The sequence below is a fragment of the Dunckerocampus dactyliophorus genome, chromosome 8 (genome assembly GCF_027744805.1).
Source record: "Dunckerocampus dactyliophorus isolate RoL2022-P2 chromosome 8, RoL_Ddac_1.1, whole genome shotgun sequence".
In the NCBI taxonomy this organism is placed as follows: domain Eukaryota; kingdom Metazoa; phylum Chordata; class Actinopteri; order Syngnathiformes; family Syngnathidae; genus Dunckerocampus; species Dunckerocampus dactyliophorus.
In genome coordinates this window covers 2,130,994-2,154,160 of record NC_072826.1, presented here as the reverse complement: position 1 = coordinate 2,154,160, position 23,167 = coordinate 2,130,994, and the positions used below count along the sequence as shown (strand labels likewise).

Genomic DNA, 23,167 nt, shown 5'->3' with positions numbered 1-23,167 from the left:
TTTGCGAGTTTGGGAATCGGACCGCAGAATAACTTCTTTCAGTTCCTCCTCTTTAGTTTCGTGGCGCACCTGAATTGAGAGTTTCTCACAGGAAGCTAGCTGTGCCGTCCACAACCGCGACAATTTAAGTTTGACTAGTTGGAATTGTCTGTTGAACCAATAACTGGCAATAACCTACTTCAATTCAGCCACTCTGTCCTCACACTGTGGAGACCATTTTGTTGACTGGTGTGAAGTCAACTGTTAGGAATTCATAAAGTAAATGAAGGAAGTTGAGTTAATTTGGGCTGCAAGCAACAGACTTAGGGTGGGTAGCTGGTAAAATTGTACTTGCATTTGTGCGCCCTGACTCTTTGGTGTCAACAGTCATGTTCCCGGAGACCCCACTGCCCCAATAAGAGTGGGGTGGACGCCATTTCTCCTAATAAGCCCAAGCCTGTCCATGAAGCTCTGCTAACTGTCTACAAAGTCAAAACAGGACACCACTTCATCAACCAGTGATGGAATGATGACATGTTGTCTCTAGCAAAGAGCAAAGACACACAGACTTGACGTTCAGCTGAGTGACATCGTTAACGCCGACATGCATGAATATGCGGCTGTGCTGGCACTTTTTTTCCCCATCAACTTCAAGTGGGAGTCAATGTCACACACCGTAGACCCCAGGATGCATTTCACACATCTAATGATGGAGCTCCTCAGAGCCACAACTGCTTTCTCACCGGGCGAGCTGCTGAGTGATCAAGCTTGCGGTCTGTGCTTCGAGCTGTGTCCGTGCCGAACAGTACTCTTTAGAAGCCTAGCTAGAACAGCATTACAGCAGAGAGTAACCAGCGGCAGTAAACCATCAAGTGTCTACAAAGAAAATAACAGAACCGCTACACCAGAGCACACCAGAAATGACTTGTTAACATCCCGCATCTGCTGGTGATGTAAAACTGACTTCGCTGTCAACAGTGACACTGGTGTTCCAGCAGTTTCCAATAATTGGCAGACTCGACCCGAGGTTCCTGGGTGGTTCCTGGGTTGTTTCTGGGCAAACTAACCAGTTTCCTTTGACTTTTCCTGTGAGTGACAGTATTTATACCTTGGCAAAGGCGCACATCCAAACGAATGATCTTGGAAAAAGACATTCCCAACTTGTGTAAATATATTAAATTTCTATCCAACATCTGTCCATCTTCTATCTAAATTCTCCTTTTTAGTTCTTCACTGACCTTCTTGGACTTTTGCATTGGTTGAGCGTTGTTCGATCAATGAATACTGTCAAACCAATGCATTTATGCTGCCAAAGAGGCCCACCATGATGCCAAACAAGGAAGTGCGTGTCTCACTGTGTTTCACTACAGAAGGTGTCTTCATTTTACTTTGAACACTGCAAAAACTCGATATCTTATACTATCTTTCAGCCACCAGTGCCATCAACTGGGCCTTCATACACCGTTCAATGGACCTTCAATGGAACAATGAAGCTTCAGGTTGTACAGGGGCGTCAAACGGCAGCTGGCTACGTGGAGCTGCTGCAGGGGGTCCTCGTCCTCGTCTGTGTGGTAATGACTGGCTTTTTCAACAGGACAACACTGCAGTTTACCATGGCCACCTGACAAAGGACTTCTTCCAGAGGAAAAACGTCACTCTTTCGGACCATCGTACGTGTTCCCCTGACCTAAATCCGATTGAGAACATTTAGGGGTGGATGGCAAGAGAAGTTTACAAAAATGGGTTTACATGAGTTCCAGACAGTGGGTGCCCTCCGTGAAGGAATCTTCACCACCCAGAGCAACATTCCCACTACCCTCCGGAAAACATGCCAAAAATATTTTTGAGGCTATCGACAGGAATGGTGCAGCTACTCAATACTGACTCCTTTTTTTCAACAGTTTATTTCTATTTTAGGGAAGTTTGGGGCTTTTTTTCAGCAACGGTCTTTAACTGATCATTGCTCAGCTGATGAACAACAGTTTAATGGTAGTTTGCAATACATTGCTTCATCTTTTTTTTTTTTTTTTTTGCATTTTATAGCTCTACTTAGAACCTCCTGAAGATCCAACGGTGCAAAATAGAAATTCTTGCAATTTTTCAACTGGTCCTAAAATTTCGATCATAGGTGCTTTCTATATATGTATGTATATATACAGTATATTTACAGCACATGCACTTCCGAATGGAACCCTCACAATTATTAAGAGTGCCTATTCTCTCTCTAAAAGCCTGAGCATTTGAGGTGCTGTGGCCCATACGCTGCAGTGATGAGTAGGATATTAGTGGGTATGATTGGTATGATGAGTCACCCTTCATATTCCGGTAATTATACCACACTTACTGCCTTGTAGAAGTGAACGTGTGAAAGGACCGTCGCACACTCAAGCATGTGGTTAGGGTCATGCGTGGTTGCGTGTGCTTGAACACTCACAGGCCAACTGGCGAGGCTATCATCATTAGCAGAATACATGCTGTCACCGTGAATTATGCAGACACTCACCCAGATGGCTGTCAGAGACTACATACAACAGGATCTTTATCGAAAGTTAACACAAGTTATTCGGTGGGTGTCAGTTTGACGTTTATTACGTTTAATTATTTATGGGCGTGTCAATACATCGTTTGTTGTAGTCGATGATAAAAACCAAACTGATAAGAGCAGAATGAAAAGCGTAGCCAAGTGGAGGTGTCAAGCATTTCAACAAAGGGACGTGAGTGGATTCATCATATCCACTACTGTTGTGCACAAAACAAGCAGACAGATGGTCTGGTTGTGTTCTTGCATGAAGGATCTCACCTCGGAATACGAACACCCTCAGGCCTGATTAGAAAAGAAAAGCGACACGATTGAAAAAACAAAAGAAAACTCGAGAGACTATAAATACACATCGTCCTTGTCCAATTTAGAATTGTTTATAACGGTTGGCAGATTAAGGAGACCGTTGGGGGAAAGGTGTGAATTTATATTTCATCTAAAAAAAGTGACTAATATTAAACAAGTGGCAGCAGAAGCTACAATGCATGTTTGTTTTTTTGATGGATTTATTGATTCTGGATTAATTCAGACTGGATTTCAGCTAGCAAGGCTTTCCTTTGAGTTATTTGAGACTATGTGCAGCCATGTTTTCCCTGTGGTCCTCCTTAAGTCACCTTTGATGACACGCTGACGGGACATTCTTTTAACGGACGACGACCAAAGGCCGGATGCCGGCAGGTGGCACTGACAGGGTCATGAAAAACGGCATAGCCCCAGTGACATCTTGTGGTCAAAGCGAGTTGCAACTGCCTTATAACGACGCCAGCTTTGCCCTGCACTAGGCAGTGGTGATGCAGTCCGGGAGTCTTGACAGAAGAGCTGAACGTCCCATCGATAGCCATCAGACGGCGAAAAAGGCAACGGAGCACCACTTCACTAAAGTCGTCCTGAGGAACAATCATGGATAGGGATGTCCCGATCCGATCTTCAGGATCGGGATCGGCTGCCGATCCGCTGTATTTTGAAGACTGGATAATATCCGAATATCCGCCATGAGATCGGGCCCAGCCGGTATAACGTTGGTAAACTTTGGGCCACATTCCAAACAAAACACACCACCACCATGCAGACATGTCCGCGGTGTACCGTGGTGAAGTTACTTTCACGTTGGCCGATGAATATTCGAATATATACTCTCTAACTACAGCGGTAGTTCCCCCTCACTGTGCCCAGACTGCTGTGTCATTGTGCGGGGAGATCGCACCCAAGGGCGGAGCTACGTGGTGGCCGTGGCCACCCTTGGTCACTCTCTGGCCATCTAGACATTTCAGGTATCAACTTATTGCCAGCGCCATGTGAGTAATGGTCTCACCTTGGCCAGCCCAATGAAACATTTCTGGCTCCACCACTGCTCGCACGGGCAGTGCTGGTCTTGACAAGACTTCCCGTGGGCCCCAGGCCCGGGATTCTCATAAATACATGAATTAATCACACAATAAATTCAATTAAACTTGATCATTTTTCAATATATTGCTATGTGAATGCGTGTCTGTTTTCCTCGTCTCCAGCCTCCAAACAGACAGGAGGCGGATTCACTCTGTGCATTGGTTTCAGCACCTTGGCATGTTTGATCCATAGAACAACGGCATGAACGGAGTGAGCCCTTTTGTCAGTCATATAGTCTCTTGGTCTCGGTGGATGGAGGCGGGGCCGCTAGCATACACAGAGTACATAAGAGTGTGATGTAGTAGAATTAAACTGAGTAGATTGCAATGCACAGTTGTCCCTCCTTTAGAACGGTCGTGACAAATGAATTTCCGCGATACAGGATTCAATGTTAATAAATGATATATTTTCGTAGTTACCTGTTTATGACTTTCAATATGCGTTTTTTAACATTGTTAAAGCCCAGTAGACACGCCTGTAGTCACTTTTACACTTTGTTTATTCATTGCTTTCATCACATTGCACAACGTTTATGCTGCAGGGACTCGAGGCGGCTGCTAACAAGCTCGCGAGGTAACCAGTTAGCCTCAAATTGATTTCTTCCAAACTTAAGAAGCTAAACACTTACCACTTCCACACGGAATGGGTGGAGAACTACTGCCACCTAGTGACCAGAATACTACAAATCACTTGTATTTTAATCTGTTTTCACTAATAATAGATTAATAATAGATTAATAACATTTATTAATTAATTTCTGAACAAGCGTGATATAGCGAGGGAGCAATCATCGACTGTAATCGTATATATTTTTTACATTTTTTCATTGTACTTATCCTGTTAAAATCTCGTCTCGTCTCGTTCTCGCAGACCCAATCTCGTGTATGGTCTTGTCTCGTGAAATGAGCGTCTGGTGGCGACCCTGCTATTAAGGCATTCTGGAGCCACAAATGTTGCCCAGTGTCAGAAAGCTTGGTCTCAGTCGCAGGCCACGGTTCCTCCAACAGGACAATTAGTCAAAACACAACCGAGAATGGCAAAGGGGCCGAAGGGCCAAACACTGGACCAGCCTGCAGTCGCCGTCTGTGAGCCCTGACTTAAATCCAATTGAACATCTGTGGAACTGAAAGTGAGCAGTTTGCTCATAAGGAGCGGGCCCTGCACGTGCATGTGGTCCAACCCAAACGTTACTGTACAAAAGCCATCGCACAACAGTCTGCTACTCTGCGTCCGTGCATGTGTGCACATGCTTGAGTCGACGACAGTCAGGCCGAGAGGACACACTGCACACCGTATGACTCTTCTTGAAGCGACCACTCTGACCGGAGTAGACTTCTTCCGTCATGTAATGCAAGTGACAATGCAACTTTGCTTTCGTAGCTGCACAGCACCCCTGGGTGACCTCACGGAAGGGGTCGCTTCAGGGCTCTCCAGTTCACATGCACTTGCCCATTAGTGGAGAATATGGTGAAGGATGACTCACCCGACCATTTCACTTATCTCCACATCTCTGTAAGCCAGTGTGCCTTCCTTGGTATTACTTTAAAGTAAATGTGCATTCTCTGTGCGTACGCTACAATCATATTATGGTTGCCTTCTGCCTGTGTAGCCTGCAACTTGGTGTGTGTCTTTATCAGAATCTGTGCAACCTGACTGATTGTATTTTATTATAACGCACGCTAACTCATACATATTGAAAGCTTTGCAATACAGTGTACGAAACAAAAGAATAATAACTGGTCTAAGGCAGTGGTTCTCAATTATTTACGGTCATACCCCCCCTTAGGGAGAGACATTTTTCTACTTTTATGGCTCCTCATGACGGTTGGGCACGCACTAATTAAAAAACATTTTTAATTGGAAACCGAACAAGTTACAAAATGTTTTGGGATTTAAAGAACGAGCTAAAACAAAGTGCAAGCGATGTCCATTCCTTTTCCTGGCAGGTTGCCTGACCACCTCAAATTGATTTTGAGATTCCAGGAAGTGGCGCTAATGAGGCAGTCGATGGATGAAGAGAGCCCAGTGAGTCATTTGTCCCAGTTATCAACAGTCTTAATGCAAAAAATCAATAAATAAATAACATTTCATACTAAAAAATCCCTTTCCTTATGTTGACTACTTATTATCCAGTGCAGTGCTGTGAAAAACTGGAGGTGATCCCAGCTGACCAAAAGCTGAGTGAATCACAGACTGAGCACAACCACAAGAGACTGGCAACCACTTTCAACGATGACGCTTCAATGGATCTAACACACGGGTGGGCAAACTGCAGCCGCGGGCTACATCAGGCCCACCAAATGTCTTCATCCGGCCCACCAGCATTTCCAGATTGCTTTTTATTAAACCTTTAACATCGAAACTGCAGCTGACAACACGACTTGCTGTCTAAAAATGTCGAAACGGCGCCAAGAAACACCGGAAAAAGTTGGCGGAAAACTTCGAAACTCAGCTCTTATGCAGCGTGAATGTAAGCTAGCTGGGTTAGCTTAGTTTAGCAGAGCATGCTAGTGCCATTGTCCCATGATGTAGTCTATCAGTAAATGTAAGGATTTTTGTATTTCACTCATTCAATACCAAAGACGTAGTTATACGTTTTTATAAACCCGAACGTATTTATACGTCTTTTACGTTTTTTTACGTGAGAGGCAAAAAGAGGTGATGATGCGTCACGAAACTAATGCATTTCACTTCAGAGCAATTTTAAACCATAAGAACGGCCACAAGATGGCAAGATGGAAGTGCATTTGGTAAGAGCCTGGCAGGAAATGGAAGAATCACACATGACAGGAAGGAGGAAGCGAGAGAGTTTGGAGGAGTGTAGCGTGCAGAAGGTTACGCATTGTCGGGAAATTTTAATGCATGTACACGCACACACGGGCACACACATGCACACACGTAGTTCAGTTCCAAATGTGAAAACTGTAAATGGTTCATGGCGTTATATTTGTAAATAAATTGTTATTTTGATGTAAAACAACCCCTTTTTGTGTTGTTTAAGTTGGTATAGTTGTTTAGATATTTGCGCTGTCACAAAAACAAAAAATTTTGTGTCAAAGTGAAAGTTATGCTTGAAATTAATATTTTCACAAAAAGCTGGTTTTCTCCCAGTTTTAGTCAGAAACTGATATTTTCCTGAAACTTACCTATGTTCTACTGCTGATTACTAAAGAACGGAAAAAGGTAGAAACAAACTTTTTTTTTCTGATGAAAGATGGGAGTCTAATGTTTCTTTTGGTAGGTTCCATGTTTATATAACCATAGAACACAATATTCTGTGTGCCTTGAAAGATCAGTCACAATCGTCTAAAATGGCCGCTACTGAAGGGGTTGTCTTTTGAAAAATGTCTGGCATTGAACGAGTTAATTAATGGACATTTTATTTGCAAACACAAAAAGCACACACTCAGTTGTGGTAAAATAAGTGTAAAAGTTAATATCGAATTAATCAACAACTATTTTGGTATTTGATTAATCATTGTTTTATTTAAAAATGTACGGTAAATATCCTCTGATTTCAGCCTCTAAAATGTGAAAGTTTTTTAATTTTCCTTAGCAATCCATGAAAGCAGACGTGTAATCTTTGTGTTTCAGGCAAAACAAGATATTGACACACATCAGATTTGACTGTGGGAAGCAGCGATCGACATTTTTGCCTCTTTTCTGATCAAACCACTAACTGTTTGTGTTTGGTTCATTATTACTCGCTTAATCGAACCAACAAGCTTCACATTAATCAACAAAGTAAATAACTGTTAGCTGCAGCCCCAAAGGTGAGCGTAAGTGCTAACCACACTATGCAGCTTCTCACAGCCAGCCTTGGTAAACACTATTTGTAATTTTGCTTGCAGTACCGTGGAACCTCTGCGGCGCTGCTTTCACTTGCTGACCTTGGTCTCCTCCAGAATAAATCTTGTTTCCTACTGTGTCCAACAGCTACATGCCGAGAGGTAAATACGGGAGACCTTTATTGTTTGTTTGCATGTCGTTCTGACAGCTTAATGCAATGTGGCTTCGTGTTTTGTGCTTTATTTTGAAGTGACAGACCGACCACCCCAAACCAAGGCACGAAAAGGTGAGCCGGGTCGAGTAATCGTAAATGAAAACGTACAAAAGTCAGATGCGCAAATGCAGGCAGCTTCCTAACCTCCCTGTGCTTCGTGCCTTGTTTGCTGTGTGTCATCAGATGAAGCAAGACTAAACGTGCTCAGACTTTATTGCTTTATTATGCTGTTTTTTTTTCAAGACACCCTGAGCGACGTCTGCGCCACAGTTATGCTACCAGCAAAGTTTATTGATTAAAAAAAAAAAAGCCCAACGGAAGCATGGAGGAGAGCATAGTGGTGTGCTAATTTTGATTATCACCGTGCAAACGGGAGCGAGCACAGATTCAACGCAAGCGAGTGATGTCGCCAGCCCACACGCAGCAAGATTCCGAGCCAGATCAAAGCAATCCCACGTCTGACAAATTAACAAACACGCTGGAGGATGAGGAGTTTGTACTGCTTATTTATTGTTTTCAATACTGAACGCGACCATCAGAAAGGATAACAATGGTATCTCTGAACATGTGAAAGGATCTGCTCCTATGAAATGGACAGCGATAACTAAGCAGCGTGCAGTGGTCTCATTATTGAGACCAGGCCTGTCTCTCCCTCCCTTGCAACGCCCCTTCCAGTGTGCAAGACAACCACAGGGATAAAAGTGAGAAGTTTTTCTGCCTTTTTCTTCCTGTTTTATGTCATTCTTGCATTTAATCTTTTTATTACTGTATTTTACATGTCCTTCACGTGTTCTGTGTGCAGTGAGTGACTTAGGTGTTAGTTTTAGGTATAAATTAGGTATAAGTGCAACTTACACCACAGATGTAGGAATGGAACTCATTCGTAACCACCTGTAATTGCTTCGACATGGAGAAGGGCTCAAATTAAATAAACTCTGCTTCCTCCTACTCCTTTTCAGACATGCTGAAGTGTGAACATTAAGTTCTTTAATGTAACGTTGTTAAGCTTGTTCAAAATAAAATACACCATTACCGATTATTAAGCCTTCCCTTTACTTTCCCTGTTAGGAAATTGAAAAAAACCTCAGTTATTGGAAGTGCGAGAAGGAGTGGGATTAAATAAAGTCTGCTTCTGAGGCATATTTTTCCAAAAAATGTTGAATGTCGCTATAAGGGCATCTTGGATCCTTTATCCACAACCATTTGCTTTCCATTTAATGACTTTTTTTCATCTAAATCTTTCCCCAAACACACAAGAGCCCAAGACAAACTCATGTATCTACTAGGCCTCATTATTGAGATGAGACCAGGCCAGGCCAAAACAAAGTTTGCTGGTCGATAATTGTGCTACAAATTATCGTTGATAATTGATAATATCAACATTTTTTTAGTCCATTTTTTAAATCAATTGTCATGAGAGGTGTACCAAGTGTAGTGTACCTGTATGACCCACATGCTTGACACAGAAGTCACCTATATACCCTCTCTCTGTTAAGCAAAAACAAAACACTCCAATAAAACCTACACACACACACACACACACACATGCAGTTATATAGTGTATTGTTAAACTAATGGAGTGGGTCATACTTGAGACGAACCACTTATCTGTAGTGGCAGAGTAAAATGCGTTGTTGCTGACTGTCCTTCAACACGTCTTCTTTCACTCGGTTATGCAGTTCAGGAGTCGCTCTGTGTTCATGTGTACGTTCTCCCAGGCACTTCGTACTGTCTGTCAAAGATTTGTAACATTTCCCAAAATGTTGGCTTTTCTTTTGCAATGTAGCGAGCGCACACCATTTTGCACTGTTTCGTTTGATATTTACTACGCCGATCAAACGCCTCAGTAAGCAATGACTGTCGGGACGAAGGCTCTGCTGCACATCCACAATGGAGCTGTGGCATTCGCCTTAGACACAATCGCTTTTGTGCCTCCGTTCATATTAGCATTTGCTTGCTAACTTGTTAACTGCTAGAACTCCGCCTGTGCATCCACTCACTAGTAGCCCCACAACGATAGCGCGAGGGAGCGATGTTCGAACCGCAATGTTGCAAGGGACGACTGTATTGCTTTTACTTAGTTAAATTATGCTGCAAAGTATAGACCATGTCATGTTTTTTTGTTTTTTTTCACCTTATTGCTGTTTCGAGATGTCGTCATTATCACGAGCCATGAACAGTCGTCCCTCGCTACATCGCAGTTCCAACATCGCAGCCTCACTCTGCCGCACTTTTTAATTAATGATCGCTGTTTCGTGGTTGAATAAAAAAATCCAACTTTCAGGCAGAAGAAGCATTCTACTTGTGAATGTAGTGTTCTACATTGGCCACTAGGTGTCGGTGTTCAGTGAAACAAGGGCCAGACGTGATCGCCAGAAAAGGTTTCAATTATCACAACAGGCACAATAATAAAAACATAACAATCATAGTAATAATAATAACACGGGCTACTGTTGGGGCTGTAATCCACGACAAGCTAAAACTCAACTCTGAACCTCCGACGCCATTTTTTCCCCTTCACAAACCTGTCCCTCGGCCATTAAGGTCCGCGAGGGAACACATTTAATGTGACACACATAAACAGGAGTCTTATTTATGCCTGAAATGGCTTGTTTACTCTTATTATGTCTACTATAATAGGTAATATAAATGAAATCATTTAAACCCCCATTTCAATAGCCACCGCTGTGTTATCTCATTTTCCTCAAATATGTCTTATTTTCACTGATCACATCGACTATATCGGGTAGTACAAATGCAAAGGTGACTACATGGGTGTTGTTTCATGTCGAGAGGGATCTAATAATGTTAAAAAACGTATTTAGAAGATCATAAACAGGTTTTCTATGCCATAACTATGAAAATATTCCATTTATGAAGAAGGAATCTCACTTTGCCAATCTTACTTTTGTTAACCCATAACCCGAAGGCACTTACTAAAAACCAAACATCTACGATAGGTGCATTATTATCTAGGTTATATACTGTATATCCAGATGTATTTATCTAGAATAGGTGGGAACAGCAGGAAGACACATGCACTCTCATTTGGCTGCCTCTAAGTTGTCCACCCAGTGGCTTGTAGTTAAAATATTTGTGAAAATGTCACCACTAGTCTAAAAGAGGCTAAAAAGGCTCGTGCTTTCACGTTTGAGAATACTGAGATGAAAGGTAGCATTGGTGGTGCAACATATGGCGCACCTGTGGAAGCAACAGTTGTGTGGTGTACAAGATGTGAGGGATGCACACTGAAAGGTCTGTGATCTTACCTTCTGCTGCCTTCTCGCCATGTCAGTGGGCTGCTTTGCGTTAAACGGGTATGCGATACAACGCATGACAAACACATACAGCTGGAGTCTCTTTTTCCTCTCCTCTTCCTCCCTCTGCATCTTCTCAAGGTCCTCTTTCTCTTTGTCGCTGCCCACCGACGGGCTGGGGCTTGAGGCTCGGCCACCCGCGCTGGCTCGGCCCCGGGGCTGAAGCCCCCCTGTGCCGCTTTGACCGTCGCTGGCTCCGCTGGGTAACGGCCGCGCTCCTCTGACGCTCTTTGGGGCCGCCACCTCTTTGCGCTCCACCTCCAGGATCTCATCCCCTTCCTCCTCACTGGAAGACGGATCTAACATGCTGGGTCTTGGACGAAGGCTACACCTCAAGGCTACAACTCAACTACCTCGGGAGGAAGACGCGTCAGCTTCAGATAAAAAAACAGAGAGAGCCCAGGGGAGAAGCAAAATATGACTTGTTGAGGGGAAAAATGACTCGGCGGAAAACTACAACGTTGGAGCGTATCGTCGCGTTTCTGGAGCAGTTTCCTGTGTTTTATCTGTCAATCAGTCGCTGGATTCACGAGGAGAGATTTGGGGGAGGGGTGATGGTGATTGGAGATGCTGAGCGCTGGAAGAGGAAGGGGCGGGGCTTGGAGGTAACCGCGGTACTGGACCTTGCTGCACTGGGGTCAGTTTGAGCAGCCGTGGAGAACAATGGCCACCTGATGATAGCCGACGTGCGCGCGAGCACAAGGAAGTCAGAGACAGAAGGCGCGGGGAGCGTGCACAGCCGCAACACACTGCGACAATATTGTCTTTTAAGGTATCGAAATCAAGTTATCTTCTTTGTACAGACACGTGCTGCATGTTAATAACTGAACCTTTGATATCAACATATTGCAGCGTACCAACCACCAATTTTAGACCAGCTATCAGGAAAACTACAGTATGCACGGGGTGCACTAATTCATTTTTATATCCAGTTCTCTTCCCAAAAAAATAGCACGGGCAACAAAACTAATTTGTGATTCACTATAAACTATTCATCCAACCATCTATTTTCTATACCGCTCGTCCTCATGGGGTCAAGGGCCAACTGGAGCCTATTCCAGCTAGCTTCAGGCAGGAGGCGGGGTACACCCTGGACTGGTCTGTAGCCAATCGCAGGGCACAAATATATAAAAACAACCACGTTCACACCTGTGGACAGTTTTAAGTTTCCAGTTAACCTTAACTTGCATATGTTTGGAATGTGGGAGGAAACACGAGTACCTGGAAATATACTTGTATTATATGCACAATATCAAAAGGGAAATTAGGAAATGAAGTTAGGAAGCAGCACCCTGTCAGCGCTGTTTACAGTTGGAACGGGGGCCTGCTGGCCTCAACTGACCCAGCGTCCGTAGAGGAAGCAGAGTCCGAGGACACCAATGCGGACGTGTCCGTCACCGTTTTGCTATGTTTCGGCACACAAATCTAGAGTTCTGACATGTATGCTCTCAGGGCATTCAGTCGATCGCAACTGGGCTGTTCAAGTCTTAGAAGACGTTTCGCCTCGCATCCGAGCAGGTTTCATAAGTCCATGCTCAAAGACTAGGTGGGACACACACGTCAGACTAGATAGGACAGCTCCAGCCTGGTGCAAGGTCCAATCTATTTATCCTCTTTTCACAGACATAAATGCTCTCACCATCAATTAGTCATCAACACACTTTAAAGCCAAACCTAAACCCACGTGAGGGTGTGATATGGACAGCTATTGTATCCCAACACACACACAGACGAACGGGGGCCGCTTCCCTCGTCTCCTCCCCAACGGCTTTTAATAGACCCACTTGGTCTGAAAGCTGCAGCTGCTTGAGTGCATCCACCATGTTTGACCCTCAGAGACCTTTAAAGGGCAACGATGTTATTTTTAGACAAAAGCTGCCAATTGAAAGTATTGTTTAGAATCTGCGTATTTGAATGTTGCAATAAATTCCCTTTCGATAAGTCAGCTTTTTCCGAACTAAACTACATGAGAGCGATGTGAAAGAGTAGTCAAGTGAGACACTTGCGGTCGCTAATACGTGCATTCATGCTTGATGTGTCGTTCAGTAGAAGGGGGACGGTCGTCTTACAACTAAATGTAAGCAAATGTATAGGTTACAAATATTATTTTTATTTGCTCGCACCGCAACACCCTGCAGCCCCCACCTGTGTCCTGGCTCTCTGTCTGTCTCTCATTTCCCTCAATCCACATTCTTCTTCGGAGCTCTCCTCCTCTTCGCCGTCCACCATTCCACAGCTCGCTACTCACCGCGTTGCATCCTCTCCGCTCGCTCTGCTTTCAACAAGCAAGTGTCCTTCCCTCCTTCACTGAATCCGTCTCAAATTATTGAGGCCCAACACAAATTCTGACACCATGGCTGACAGAAGTCATGTTCTGAGAAGGAAGGAGAGACAAGAAAAAGAGGCTACCGAAAAGACCAAGGATGCAAAGGGAATGAAGAATGAAGGAGAACACGCTCAGGACAATGGAGAGGTGCCACCGGCTGGGGCGTCGTCTACCAACAATGCAACCGGTGATGGTCAAGATGAAGATCTTCAGCTTGAGCCAATGGAACTACCTCCGTTTGAAATAGCCGCAGGGTAGGTCGGCATCAGTGCAACCATTTTAGTGGATGCTAACGCTATTGTGCTTTGTAAACTGACGGTCACCAACATGAAAGTTGTTGTGAATGCTAACTTTTTCGAAGTGAAGGTAAAAGGCTTTTCAATGCCACCTACTGAACCAAAAGGTTTGGGTTTTCGTAAAAGCAAACTTGTTTCTTGCTGGCCAGACGGTCTCCAACTACAGTTTGAAGAGCAAGAATTGTTTTTTGCTCGAAAGACTTTTTTTGTGTCTGAGGAAAAATGCATTCTGAGGGAAGGGAGTTTAGTCCAGATGTACCTGGCAAAAATAGTAAAGTTGTCAGGCAGGTAGAAAGAGTTCTTCCTTAATGAGAGTCGCTGACACGTAGATTACAGTTCCTGGATATCCATGAGATAGACATACTGTATCTAAAACTGGCTCACACTCTTTGGATCCTCCAACCTTTGCTCAAAGGCATAACAACATGTACTAAACATTCAAGTAAACCAACACATGCTTCGGATTTTTCACATTCTGTTGTTATGTTAAAAGCCACGGTTGCCACGAAACCCAAGATAACTTATGATGTCGCTTTCGAAATAGCCGCCTAGACGGGAGGATAACTGGGATTTGCTCAATCCGTAGTCATCTCCACCACATCAGTCTTTGCACAGTACATTTCATTCTTAAACCTGAAAAGAATGGCCGCTAGTGTAGTGGTGTCATTTGCGGGCCAAAATCAGTCCTGCTAAATCCCACGTTCATTTTGTTTGCTTCTGCACAATCGCTCTATCTTGCCGTCCCCATCTAATAATAATGTCTTGCAACTCTAGAGTCTGAGCCACAGAGAGTAAAATTAGTTTGCCTGCGGTGCCGTGCTACCCCCACCCCGGCAGCAAGTTTCAACCCGACACCCACCTCAATATCGTTCATCATCGTTTGAACATTTAACAAAGCAGGTGGAGGTACATTACAGTATATATTTACTTTACTGGGGCTGTGGAGCTCAGCAAGCAGCTGAGTGCTGGTGACGAGTAGCCTAGCTTAACACAAGCAGAGCCGGTGTACCCAAAGAGGGGCCCAGGAGACATTTTATATGGCATCCCCCCCCCCGAATCAAAATTATAATCTATATATTATATATATATATTAGACTATGCAATAACTACATACACAAACTAAATAAAATATCAATGCAAAAGCTACTGTATATTAAATACGTACAGTATTAGATGCCAACTATGTACAAAACTGGAGCAGCACTCTGAGAGTGCAGACCTCCGCCAAGCGCCGTAGTTCCCCCCGTATTGTGATTCACACCAAAATAATACTAACTAATACTACTAATAATACTACATTTTTTGGGATCAGCCTTTGATGTTTTGTACAACCTGTTGGAAACTTGTCCTGTATTTTTTTTTCTCCAAGTGCTCGGACCATTTCCTGTGGCGTTATATGCACAAATATGCCGAAAATGGTCCTATCTCGCAATGATAAGGAATGCTTTAACAAATTCCTGGATCCAGACGGTGGTCCGGATCACCACAAAGTTTGAATCCGTTCTTTCGTATCCCGTTTCCGACAATTCCTGCAAATCTCATCCGAGTCCTTTCAGACCTTTTCAAGTCATTTCGACCACAGACTGATAAACGCTGCACTTGCGCTTTGCCCTGCGCTTGGCGGAGGTAAATAGGACTTAAATAAGATAAGGTAAATAAGACTTATTATCATTTTATTGTAATATTAATTGGGTATTGCTTTACATTTGAATCAATGTGGATTTTTCCATTTTAAAAGTTAATAGTAATTACAAATTATACTGTAATTATATTCAAAGGTGAATTTTGTTCCCCCCGATATTTTGGCGCCATAGCATCTGCCTATATTGCCTAATGGGCCAGCTGGCTCTGGGCTCCAGCTGTAAGTAAACGCTCAAGTCGCAAAGTTTATGTCTGTTATTTTTCCAGTAGACTTTTGGTGTTAATGAGAAGTCTATACAGGCGTCCCTCGCTACATCACATTTCAACATCGGCCCCTCATCTATCGCGTTTATTATTGGAGATTAATTAGATAGATTAGATATGATTAATTAATGATCGCTGTTTCATGGCTGATGATGGCTTATTATTCGTAAAAAAATATTGAAAGAAAAGTCATATAAAGTATTTTGGTCACTAGGCGTCAGTAATGTTAGATTGATGAGCATTAGCTTACATTACATTACCTTAACACTGCACTGAGTCAGCCATGGCATGCCCGACATGATAGACTGAAAAAGAACTTCTCCTCCTACTCTGTGTGGAAGTGGTATTTGGCTTCTTACTTTGTCCTCCTTGCCCACTTTGTTTGAAAAACTTTCTTAAGTTTAAAACCAATTAAAAGGAGGCTAACGTTGCTCGGTACCTTGCTATATGCTATGAGTGGCGGCTGTCATCAAGTTCATCCGTGTTGCGCAATGTGGGGGTGTTATTTCGTGTCTAATAATGGTAAAAATGTATTCATAAAGTCATAAACCAGGCTTCTATGCTCGAACTGTGAAAATATTCAGTTTATTAATATTGAATACTACTTTTCAGAAATACACTTCATCGTAGTCGGGTCTGGAACCGGTTGATAAATGAGGGGTGACTGTATATGCCAGGGGTGTCCAAACTTTTTCCAGCAAGGGCCACGTATTGAAAATGAAAGGAAGCAAGGGCCACTTTGATATTTTGGAAAGCAACACACAGAGATACTGCATTTCACCTTCGTAATAGAGGTGAAATGCTATTAAAAATGACGTTTTTCCCATAATAATACAAGTTTATTCTTGTCAAATTGCGACTTTTGTTCTTCATTCGATTATGACTTTTTTTCTTAGTATTTTGACTTTATTCCCATAAAATTACAGCTGTTTTTTTCCATTTCTGCTGGGGGTTTTTTTTATTTGGACACCCCTGGTATACAGTGTTAACATTTGCTGTGTTTTGAACAGGGATCGGATCGATCCTTTTGCATTCAAGTTCCAGTTCAAGAATGTTGAATACTCTTCGGGCCGCAACAAGACCTACTTGTGTTACCTGGTGGATAAAGGGAACACGCCTGATGGGCTTCTGAGAGGCTGTCTGGAGGATGAGCACACCGGACCTCACGCTGAGGAGGCCTTCTTCACACAGTGCCTGTCGGACTACAACCCTTCACTGAAATACACAATCACCTGGTACTTTTACTGCATGATCTATCTCGACTGTATTGTATTCGTGGCATCGCGTGCCTTCCTCACAGGAAGAAAACAAACATCTTGTATTGCGGAAATGACTCGAAGAGTCAATCTCGGATGAGCTCTTTTGAGCTTTTGTGTTCTTTGGATTGCAGCTGCATGTGGCGGATGACTTGAACGATTCACCCTTTCTGGACACTCAGAAAGTCCAGATGAACGAAAATGAACTACTCTTGTATAAACTTTTAAATTGCCACGTGATTATACCGGTCAGAAGAGCTCCAGGACAGGTGTTCCAAAACATATGCAGGGGTACCTCAGTTTTCGTCTGCCCCGGTCTTTGCAGGATTCGGTACGTTCGCCAACTGCGTTCGGAACTTTACCTTTCATCTTTATTACAATACGTGTCGGTCAGCATGCACTCGACTCCCACCTGGAGGTCACCGTCCCCCAGCTCCTCCACTGAATTTACATCATTTCTTGTGGCGAAAATGGATTCGATTTTGGTACGATTAGTTTTTCGACAAACCCAACGGGATCCCTCGCAACGACGCGCTTAGAATCTCGCGGCTTCACTCTATCACTGTTTTTCAAAAATAAATTGATTAATGAATCATGCTGTTTCATGGTTGAATACGGCGTATTATTAGCCAAAAATATGCATGTTTGATTTTAAATTTTATGTATACAGTGTTCCCTCGCTCCATCGCGGTTCACGAACGCTGTTACAGGCGGAGCCTGGCCCTTTAAGAACAATTGCATTGTGGGAAGTCGAGTGTTGTAGTTCTGTGTTTTAGCGGGAGGCGGCGGTGTCTCTCTATTCTCTCTCTTCTGTCTGCACCGTCCATTGCCTTCTGCGTCCTGATTGACTGTAGACCATTGTCAATCCATCGTCTCCTGTTGCGGTCGTGTCTACCAAAATAGCTAACCGTGTGAGCTGCTTGCTAACTGCCAATAAACAATAACAGAAACAGAAGAAGCTAACCGTGTGAGGAAAACATGGCGACAGGTGCAATATGTTTTAACAAGGATACGACAACGCTACAGCCGAACGGCGGCAGGACATAAGAGGCACACGGTAAGAGTCACTTACTAATTTCTCGTGTCCAACCGAGTAGGTTTCATTAAGATTCAAACAGAATTTGAACTTTGGGATTGTTTAAACAAGAGAGAAAAGTGTATAAAGTGTATGGTGGGGGGTTTTACAGCCTGAAACCATACACAGGGTGGCCAAAAGTAGGTTTGAAAAAGATAATGAAGAAACTGTAGACCTACTTTTGGCCCACCCTGTATAATAATTGTAAAAATATAAAGTTGGCTACTTCGTGGATTTCACTGATTGCAGCCTATTTTGGGAAGGAGGGAACACTGTATTTTGCCTAAAGCATGACAAATATAAGGCATTCTGATGATGCGTTCAAAGATGCGATGAGCTGTAGTGTTCTCCACTGGTCACCAGGTGTCAGTAAAATTACTGTAATGTTCAATGAGACACACAAGCACCAGACTTGATCACTGGAACAACAGGCTTTTATTGCAAGTTTGAATGATCTCACAGCAGGCACAATATTCCCCAAGCCAAGCTAAAACTCAACTCTGAATGCCCCCAACGTCACTTCCTGTACCTTAGCACCGGACCACATTTAGAGCAACACACGCGTCTTTTTATGTCTTAAATGGCTTATTTTCTGTGATGTCTACTATGTTGGGTAATACAAGTGTGAAAGTGACTATAGGGGTGTAATTTCATGCCTAAAGGGCTCTAATAATGTTAAAAACCATATTGAGAAGGTTGTAAACAGGTTTTCTATGCTGTAACTACGAAAATATTCCATTTACAAAGTAGGAATCCTACCTTGTGGAAATTGACTTGTCCCGATTGGGTCTGGAACCAATGAACCGCGATAAACAAGGGCTAACTGTAATCACAAAAGCCGAGGTGCCACTATTTGTTTTCCACTTCAAATGAATCGCCCTGGATTCCAACGCACTTTCCCAGCCTTCTCTGTCCGGACTTCAGGCACTCTTGAAGGATTCTCCTGGCAGTGTCTGTGGCAACAACTAGCAGGGCACCACGGCCCTGGCATCAAAAAACGCAATCAACACTCTTTTTATGATTAAGGGAGAAAAAAACTGCAAAGCTACATGGTCCTGTGTGAAGAAGTGACTGCCCCCTAAAGCTAATATCTGGTTGGGCCCCCCTTAGCAGCAACAACTGCAATCAAGCGTTTGTGATAACTTGCAATGAGTCTCTTACAGCACTGGGGAGGAATTGTGGCCCACTCATCTTTGCTGAATTGTTGTCATTCAGCCACATTGGAGGCTTTCCCAGCATGAAGCGCCTTTTTAAGGTCATGCCACAGCATCTCAATAGGATTCAGGTCAGGACTTGGACTAGGCCATCCAAAGTCTTCAGCCATACAGAGGTGGACTTGCTGCTGTGTTTTGGATCATTGTCCTGCTGCAGAACCCAAGTTGGTTTCAGCTTGAGGTCATGAACATGGTGGCTGGACATTCTCCTTCAGGATTTTTTGGTAGGTAGCAGAATTCATGGTTCCATTTATCACAGCAAGTCTTCCAGGTCCTGAAGCAGCAAAACAGCCCCAGACCATCACACTACCACCACCATATTTTACTGTTGATGTGATGTTCATCTTCTGAAATGCGGTGTAATGGGACACACACCTTCCAAAAAGTTCAACTTTTCTCTCATCAGACCACAGAGTATTTTCCCAAAGGTCTTGGGGATCATCAAGATGTTTTCTGGCAAAATTGAGACGAGCCTTAATGTTCTTTTTGTTCAGCAGTGGTTTTGGTCTTAGAACTCTGCCATGCAGGCCGTTTTTGCCCAGTGTCTTTCTTATGGTGGAGTCATGAACACCGACCTTAACTGAGGCAAGCGAGGCCCGCAGTTCTTTGGATGATGTTGTGGGGTCTTTTGTGATCCCTTGGATGAGTCGTCTTGAGGTGATTTTGGTTGGTTGGCCACTCCTGGGAAGGTTCACCACTGTTCCATGTTTTGGCCATTTGTGGATAATGGCTCTCACTGTGGTTTGCTGGAGTCCCAAAGCTTTAGAAATGGCTTTATAGCCTTTTCCACACTGATAGATCTCAATTAATCTCAGTTATGTTTTAACAAGGGGGTGCAAACACTTTTTCATATAGAGCCATGTAGGTTTGGATTTTTTTCTCCCTTAATAATAAAAGGTTCGATTAAAAAACTGCATTTTGTGTTCAGTTGTGTTGTCATTGGCTAATATTTAAATTTGTTTGATGATCTGAAACATTTACGTGTGACAAACATGCAAAACATAAGAAATCAGGAAGGGGGCCAACACTTTTTCACACCACCACTCCAATAATTAGAATCACTATGAACCAAATGTATCATTTTCGTCCTTGATTAGTCTCTTTCTTCCAGGTATGTGTCGTCTAGTCCCTGTTCGGCTTGTGCTGCAAAGATAGCCGATGAGTTGAACGCCAAGAAAAACATCAAAATGAGCATCTTTGCTGCTCGGCTGTTTGAGTGGGAAGAAGCAGAGATCCAGGCTGGGCTGAAGGCTCTGCATAAAGCTGGATGTAAGGTGAGAATGATGAAGCCGCTGGACTTCTCCTACACCTGGGATACATTTGTGGAGAATGAGGACCAACCTCTTAACCTGTGGGAGGACTGCAAAGACAACTATGAGTATTATCACGAGAAGCTGGCCGATATTCTTCAGTGAGCATTTTTGGACAGTTCCTCGGTAGGAGTTCCGCAGTGCAGAAGCGGCAGTGTAGTGTAGGAAAGACCCTTTTGTGTACTAATGTGAATCTTGCTGACATGTACTACGTTGCTGTTTCAATTGCGGTCATAACATTTTATACAAATTGCACACAAAAATAGCAAAACACAATAAACTTTTTTTTCCCCAACCACGTCGCACTCCAGTATGCCTCATAATGAAATGTACTACGCAGAACACCTGCAGAGGCAACTCCTTGAACGTACACAAGTACTGTGACTTGCTGCTGATGTTTGAACAGGTATTTCTCGTGGAAGTGTGTATAATCTCCTCAACAGTAAGTCGTATTGAGATGACACCGAGACCTCAGACTGTGTGGCACGGAACCAGGCACCAATGTTGGAGGACCTTCAGTTGTTGATATACTGGAGAGTCCCGTCCATCCATCCATCCATCCATCCATCCATCCATCCATTTTCTATGCCGCTTCCCTGTATCGTCCCAAGGTGTGTTAACAGAAATGAATGGGCTGGCCCTAACCCTCTTGTTAGTGCAGTACCGGACTGTGTCCAGCAGAGGGAGACCTAGGATCTTTGACAAGCGCTTTTGTCCTCTGACATCAGTTATCGGTGCTACAGGGACATCCAAACAATACTCCATTCAACAATGAAAGGCAACCAAAATGTCCTCTCTTAATATGTGGTGCTTAATCAGAATTTGCTAAATGTGTTTAGTCTGTGTGCTATCCGTCCTGGGGCTCGAACGCAGGCTATTTGTAATGGGAGGCAAGAGCGCTGACCACACGGCCAAAAGCCCGGACTGTCGACCGCGTGTTCAGCGCAGCTCTTGAGGCAGAGGGAATGAGGTTTACCAACGTACACTTGCACAGCCTCACAGGCTGGCATCCGTTACGTGTGTGATTTGACCTTTGACTGCCAGTCTTTTGTAACTTTATGGGATCTTATAAATACGTGTAGGTCGTATCAGTTTAAGCTGGCTTACGGCAACAGTTTTTTGTTGTAACTTACACTCTTTTCCATTTAACTTCTGTAAATACTTCATTTATGTTGGGTATCCATCCCATTTGTTAGTGAAAAAATCCATTGTGTCAAATTTAAGGTACAGTCATCCCTTGTTTATCGCGGTTAACTGGTTCCAGACCCGACTGCGATAAGTGAATTTCTGCAAAGTAGGCTTCAAAATTAATAAATTGAACATTTTCAACCTGTGCATGACTTTCTAAATACGATTTTTAACAATATTAGAGCCCTGTGGACGTGAAATAACACCCCTATAGTCACCTTTACACTCCAATTATTCTTTGTTTACACCACATTGCGCAACACAAACATAAGAGACGGCCCCCGTTAGCATAGCAAGCTACCGAGCTAACTAGTTAGCCTCCCCAATGTATTTATTCTAAACGTAAGTGTTTCAAACAGAGTGGGGAAGAAGGACAAAGTAAGATGCCAAAAACTTACCATTTCCACACAGAATGGGAGGAGAACTTATTTTCACTCTATCATGTTGGACTGACTCCATGCAGAGTGAAGGTAATGTAATCTATTGTCATGTCTCATCAATTCATCAATTATTTAATTTTTCAAACCATACGTCTACGGGTGGCCGGGAAGTGCAAAACACTTTAACAAACTATGAAACACTTCAGCATTTCAGAAAACAAAATAACATTTCTGACAACAAATCCACAAAAGTCAAAACAAATGAACATTTCAGAACGCACATGAGCAAAACTTCAAACAAATTAACATTTCAGGGAACACATTAGCAAAAGATGAAAAAAATTCCAATCACACAAACCGGAAAGGGGATATTCCAAAACCCGGATTGACGGGACTGGGGGCCAATAACCTTACCAATAATATTGACCCTACTGTCACGCCTGTGATTCACATCTTCACCTTCAGTGTTGACACAACAGAGTATTGAACCAATCTCGGAAAACAGAGGTGTGCCGTATTGGAGCGAGCTGTCCGGGCTCGATTGGAGCAGACTCTCAATGTAATCACTACTGCTACCACTAGAGGGCGCGATCGCTTCATGTATGGTAGAGTCCCTTGATGCTAATGTACAGCATAGGGCACACCTGCGCCTCGTCTCAGTCAGGGTGTTATAAAGTCATAAAGGCCCAAAATAAAGCCCCAACAAGAATACGCTCTTTCAAGGCACATATGTTTGTGGAAGCATGTATTCTGAGAGACTTAGTAAGGACAGTGTGTCAAAAATAGACATTTTCATGGGTGATCCAATTACTCACGGATATTTACCAGTCACGGGTGCGTCCGAACTGAACTCCCGTGACAAGCAGGCATCTACTGTACACAGTAACCTGTGTAAGGTTGCATGCGGCCATGTGCAATTATGAACATCCATCTTCTGCCGCTTATCCGAGGTCAGTTTGCGGGGGCAGCAGCTTTAGACAAAAAACTCAAGAC

General features: G+C 43.4%; 2 protein-coding genes across 17 annotated transcripts in view; one reads left to right on the top strand and one right to left on the bottom strand.

The window, feature by feature from the left end:
- cadpsa (Ca2+-dependent activator protein for secretion a) overlaps positions 1-12,002 on the bottom strand; it is a 124,349-nt gene extending 112,347 nt beyond the window's left edge. For 2 of the 15 annotated variants that reach the window (XM_054785698.1, XM_054785699.1), the window contains exon 1: positions 11,177-11,904. In XM_054785698.1, the coding sequence (XP_054641673.1) occupies positions 11,177-11,530 (354 nt within the window). In that variant the 5' untranslated portion in view covers positions 11,531-11,904. Of the gene's footprint in view, positions 1-11,176 lie in introns of all 15 variants that reach the window. The other 13 variants (XM_054785700.1, XM_054785712.1, XM_054785701.1 and 10 more) reach the window with 8 other exon arrangements.
- apobec2a (apolipoprotein B mRNA editing enzyme, catalytic polypeptide-like 2a) lies at positions 11,256-21,777 on the top strand. 2 transcript variants are annotated; one of them, XM_054785715.1, is made up of 3 exons: positions 11,256-11,996; positions 16,762-16,986; positions 20,408-21,777. In XM_054785715.1, exons 1-3 carry the CDS (start codon positions 11,899-11,901, stop codon positions 20,709-20,711), a joined length of 627 nt encoding a protein of 208 aa, XP_054641690.1. In that variant the 5' UTR covers positions 11,256-11,898; the 3' UTR covers positions 20,712-21,777. The 2 variants fall into 2 exon arrangements, with proteins under 2 accessions (XP_054641690.1, XP_054641689.1); XM_054785714.1 differs by lacking the exon at positions 11,256-11,996 and adding an exon at positions 12,033-13,804.
- The last annotated feature ends 1,390 nt before the right edge of the window (positions 21,778-23,167 follow it).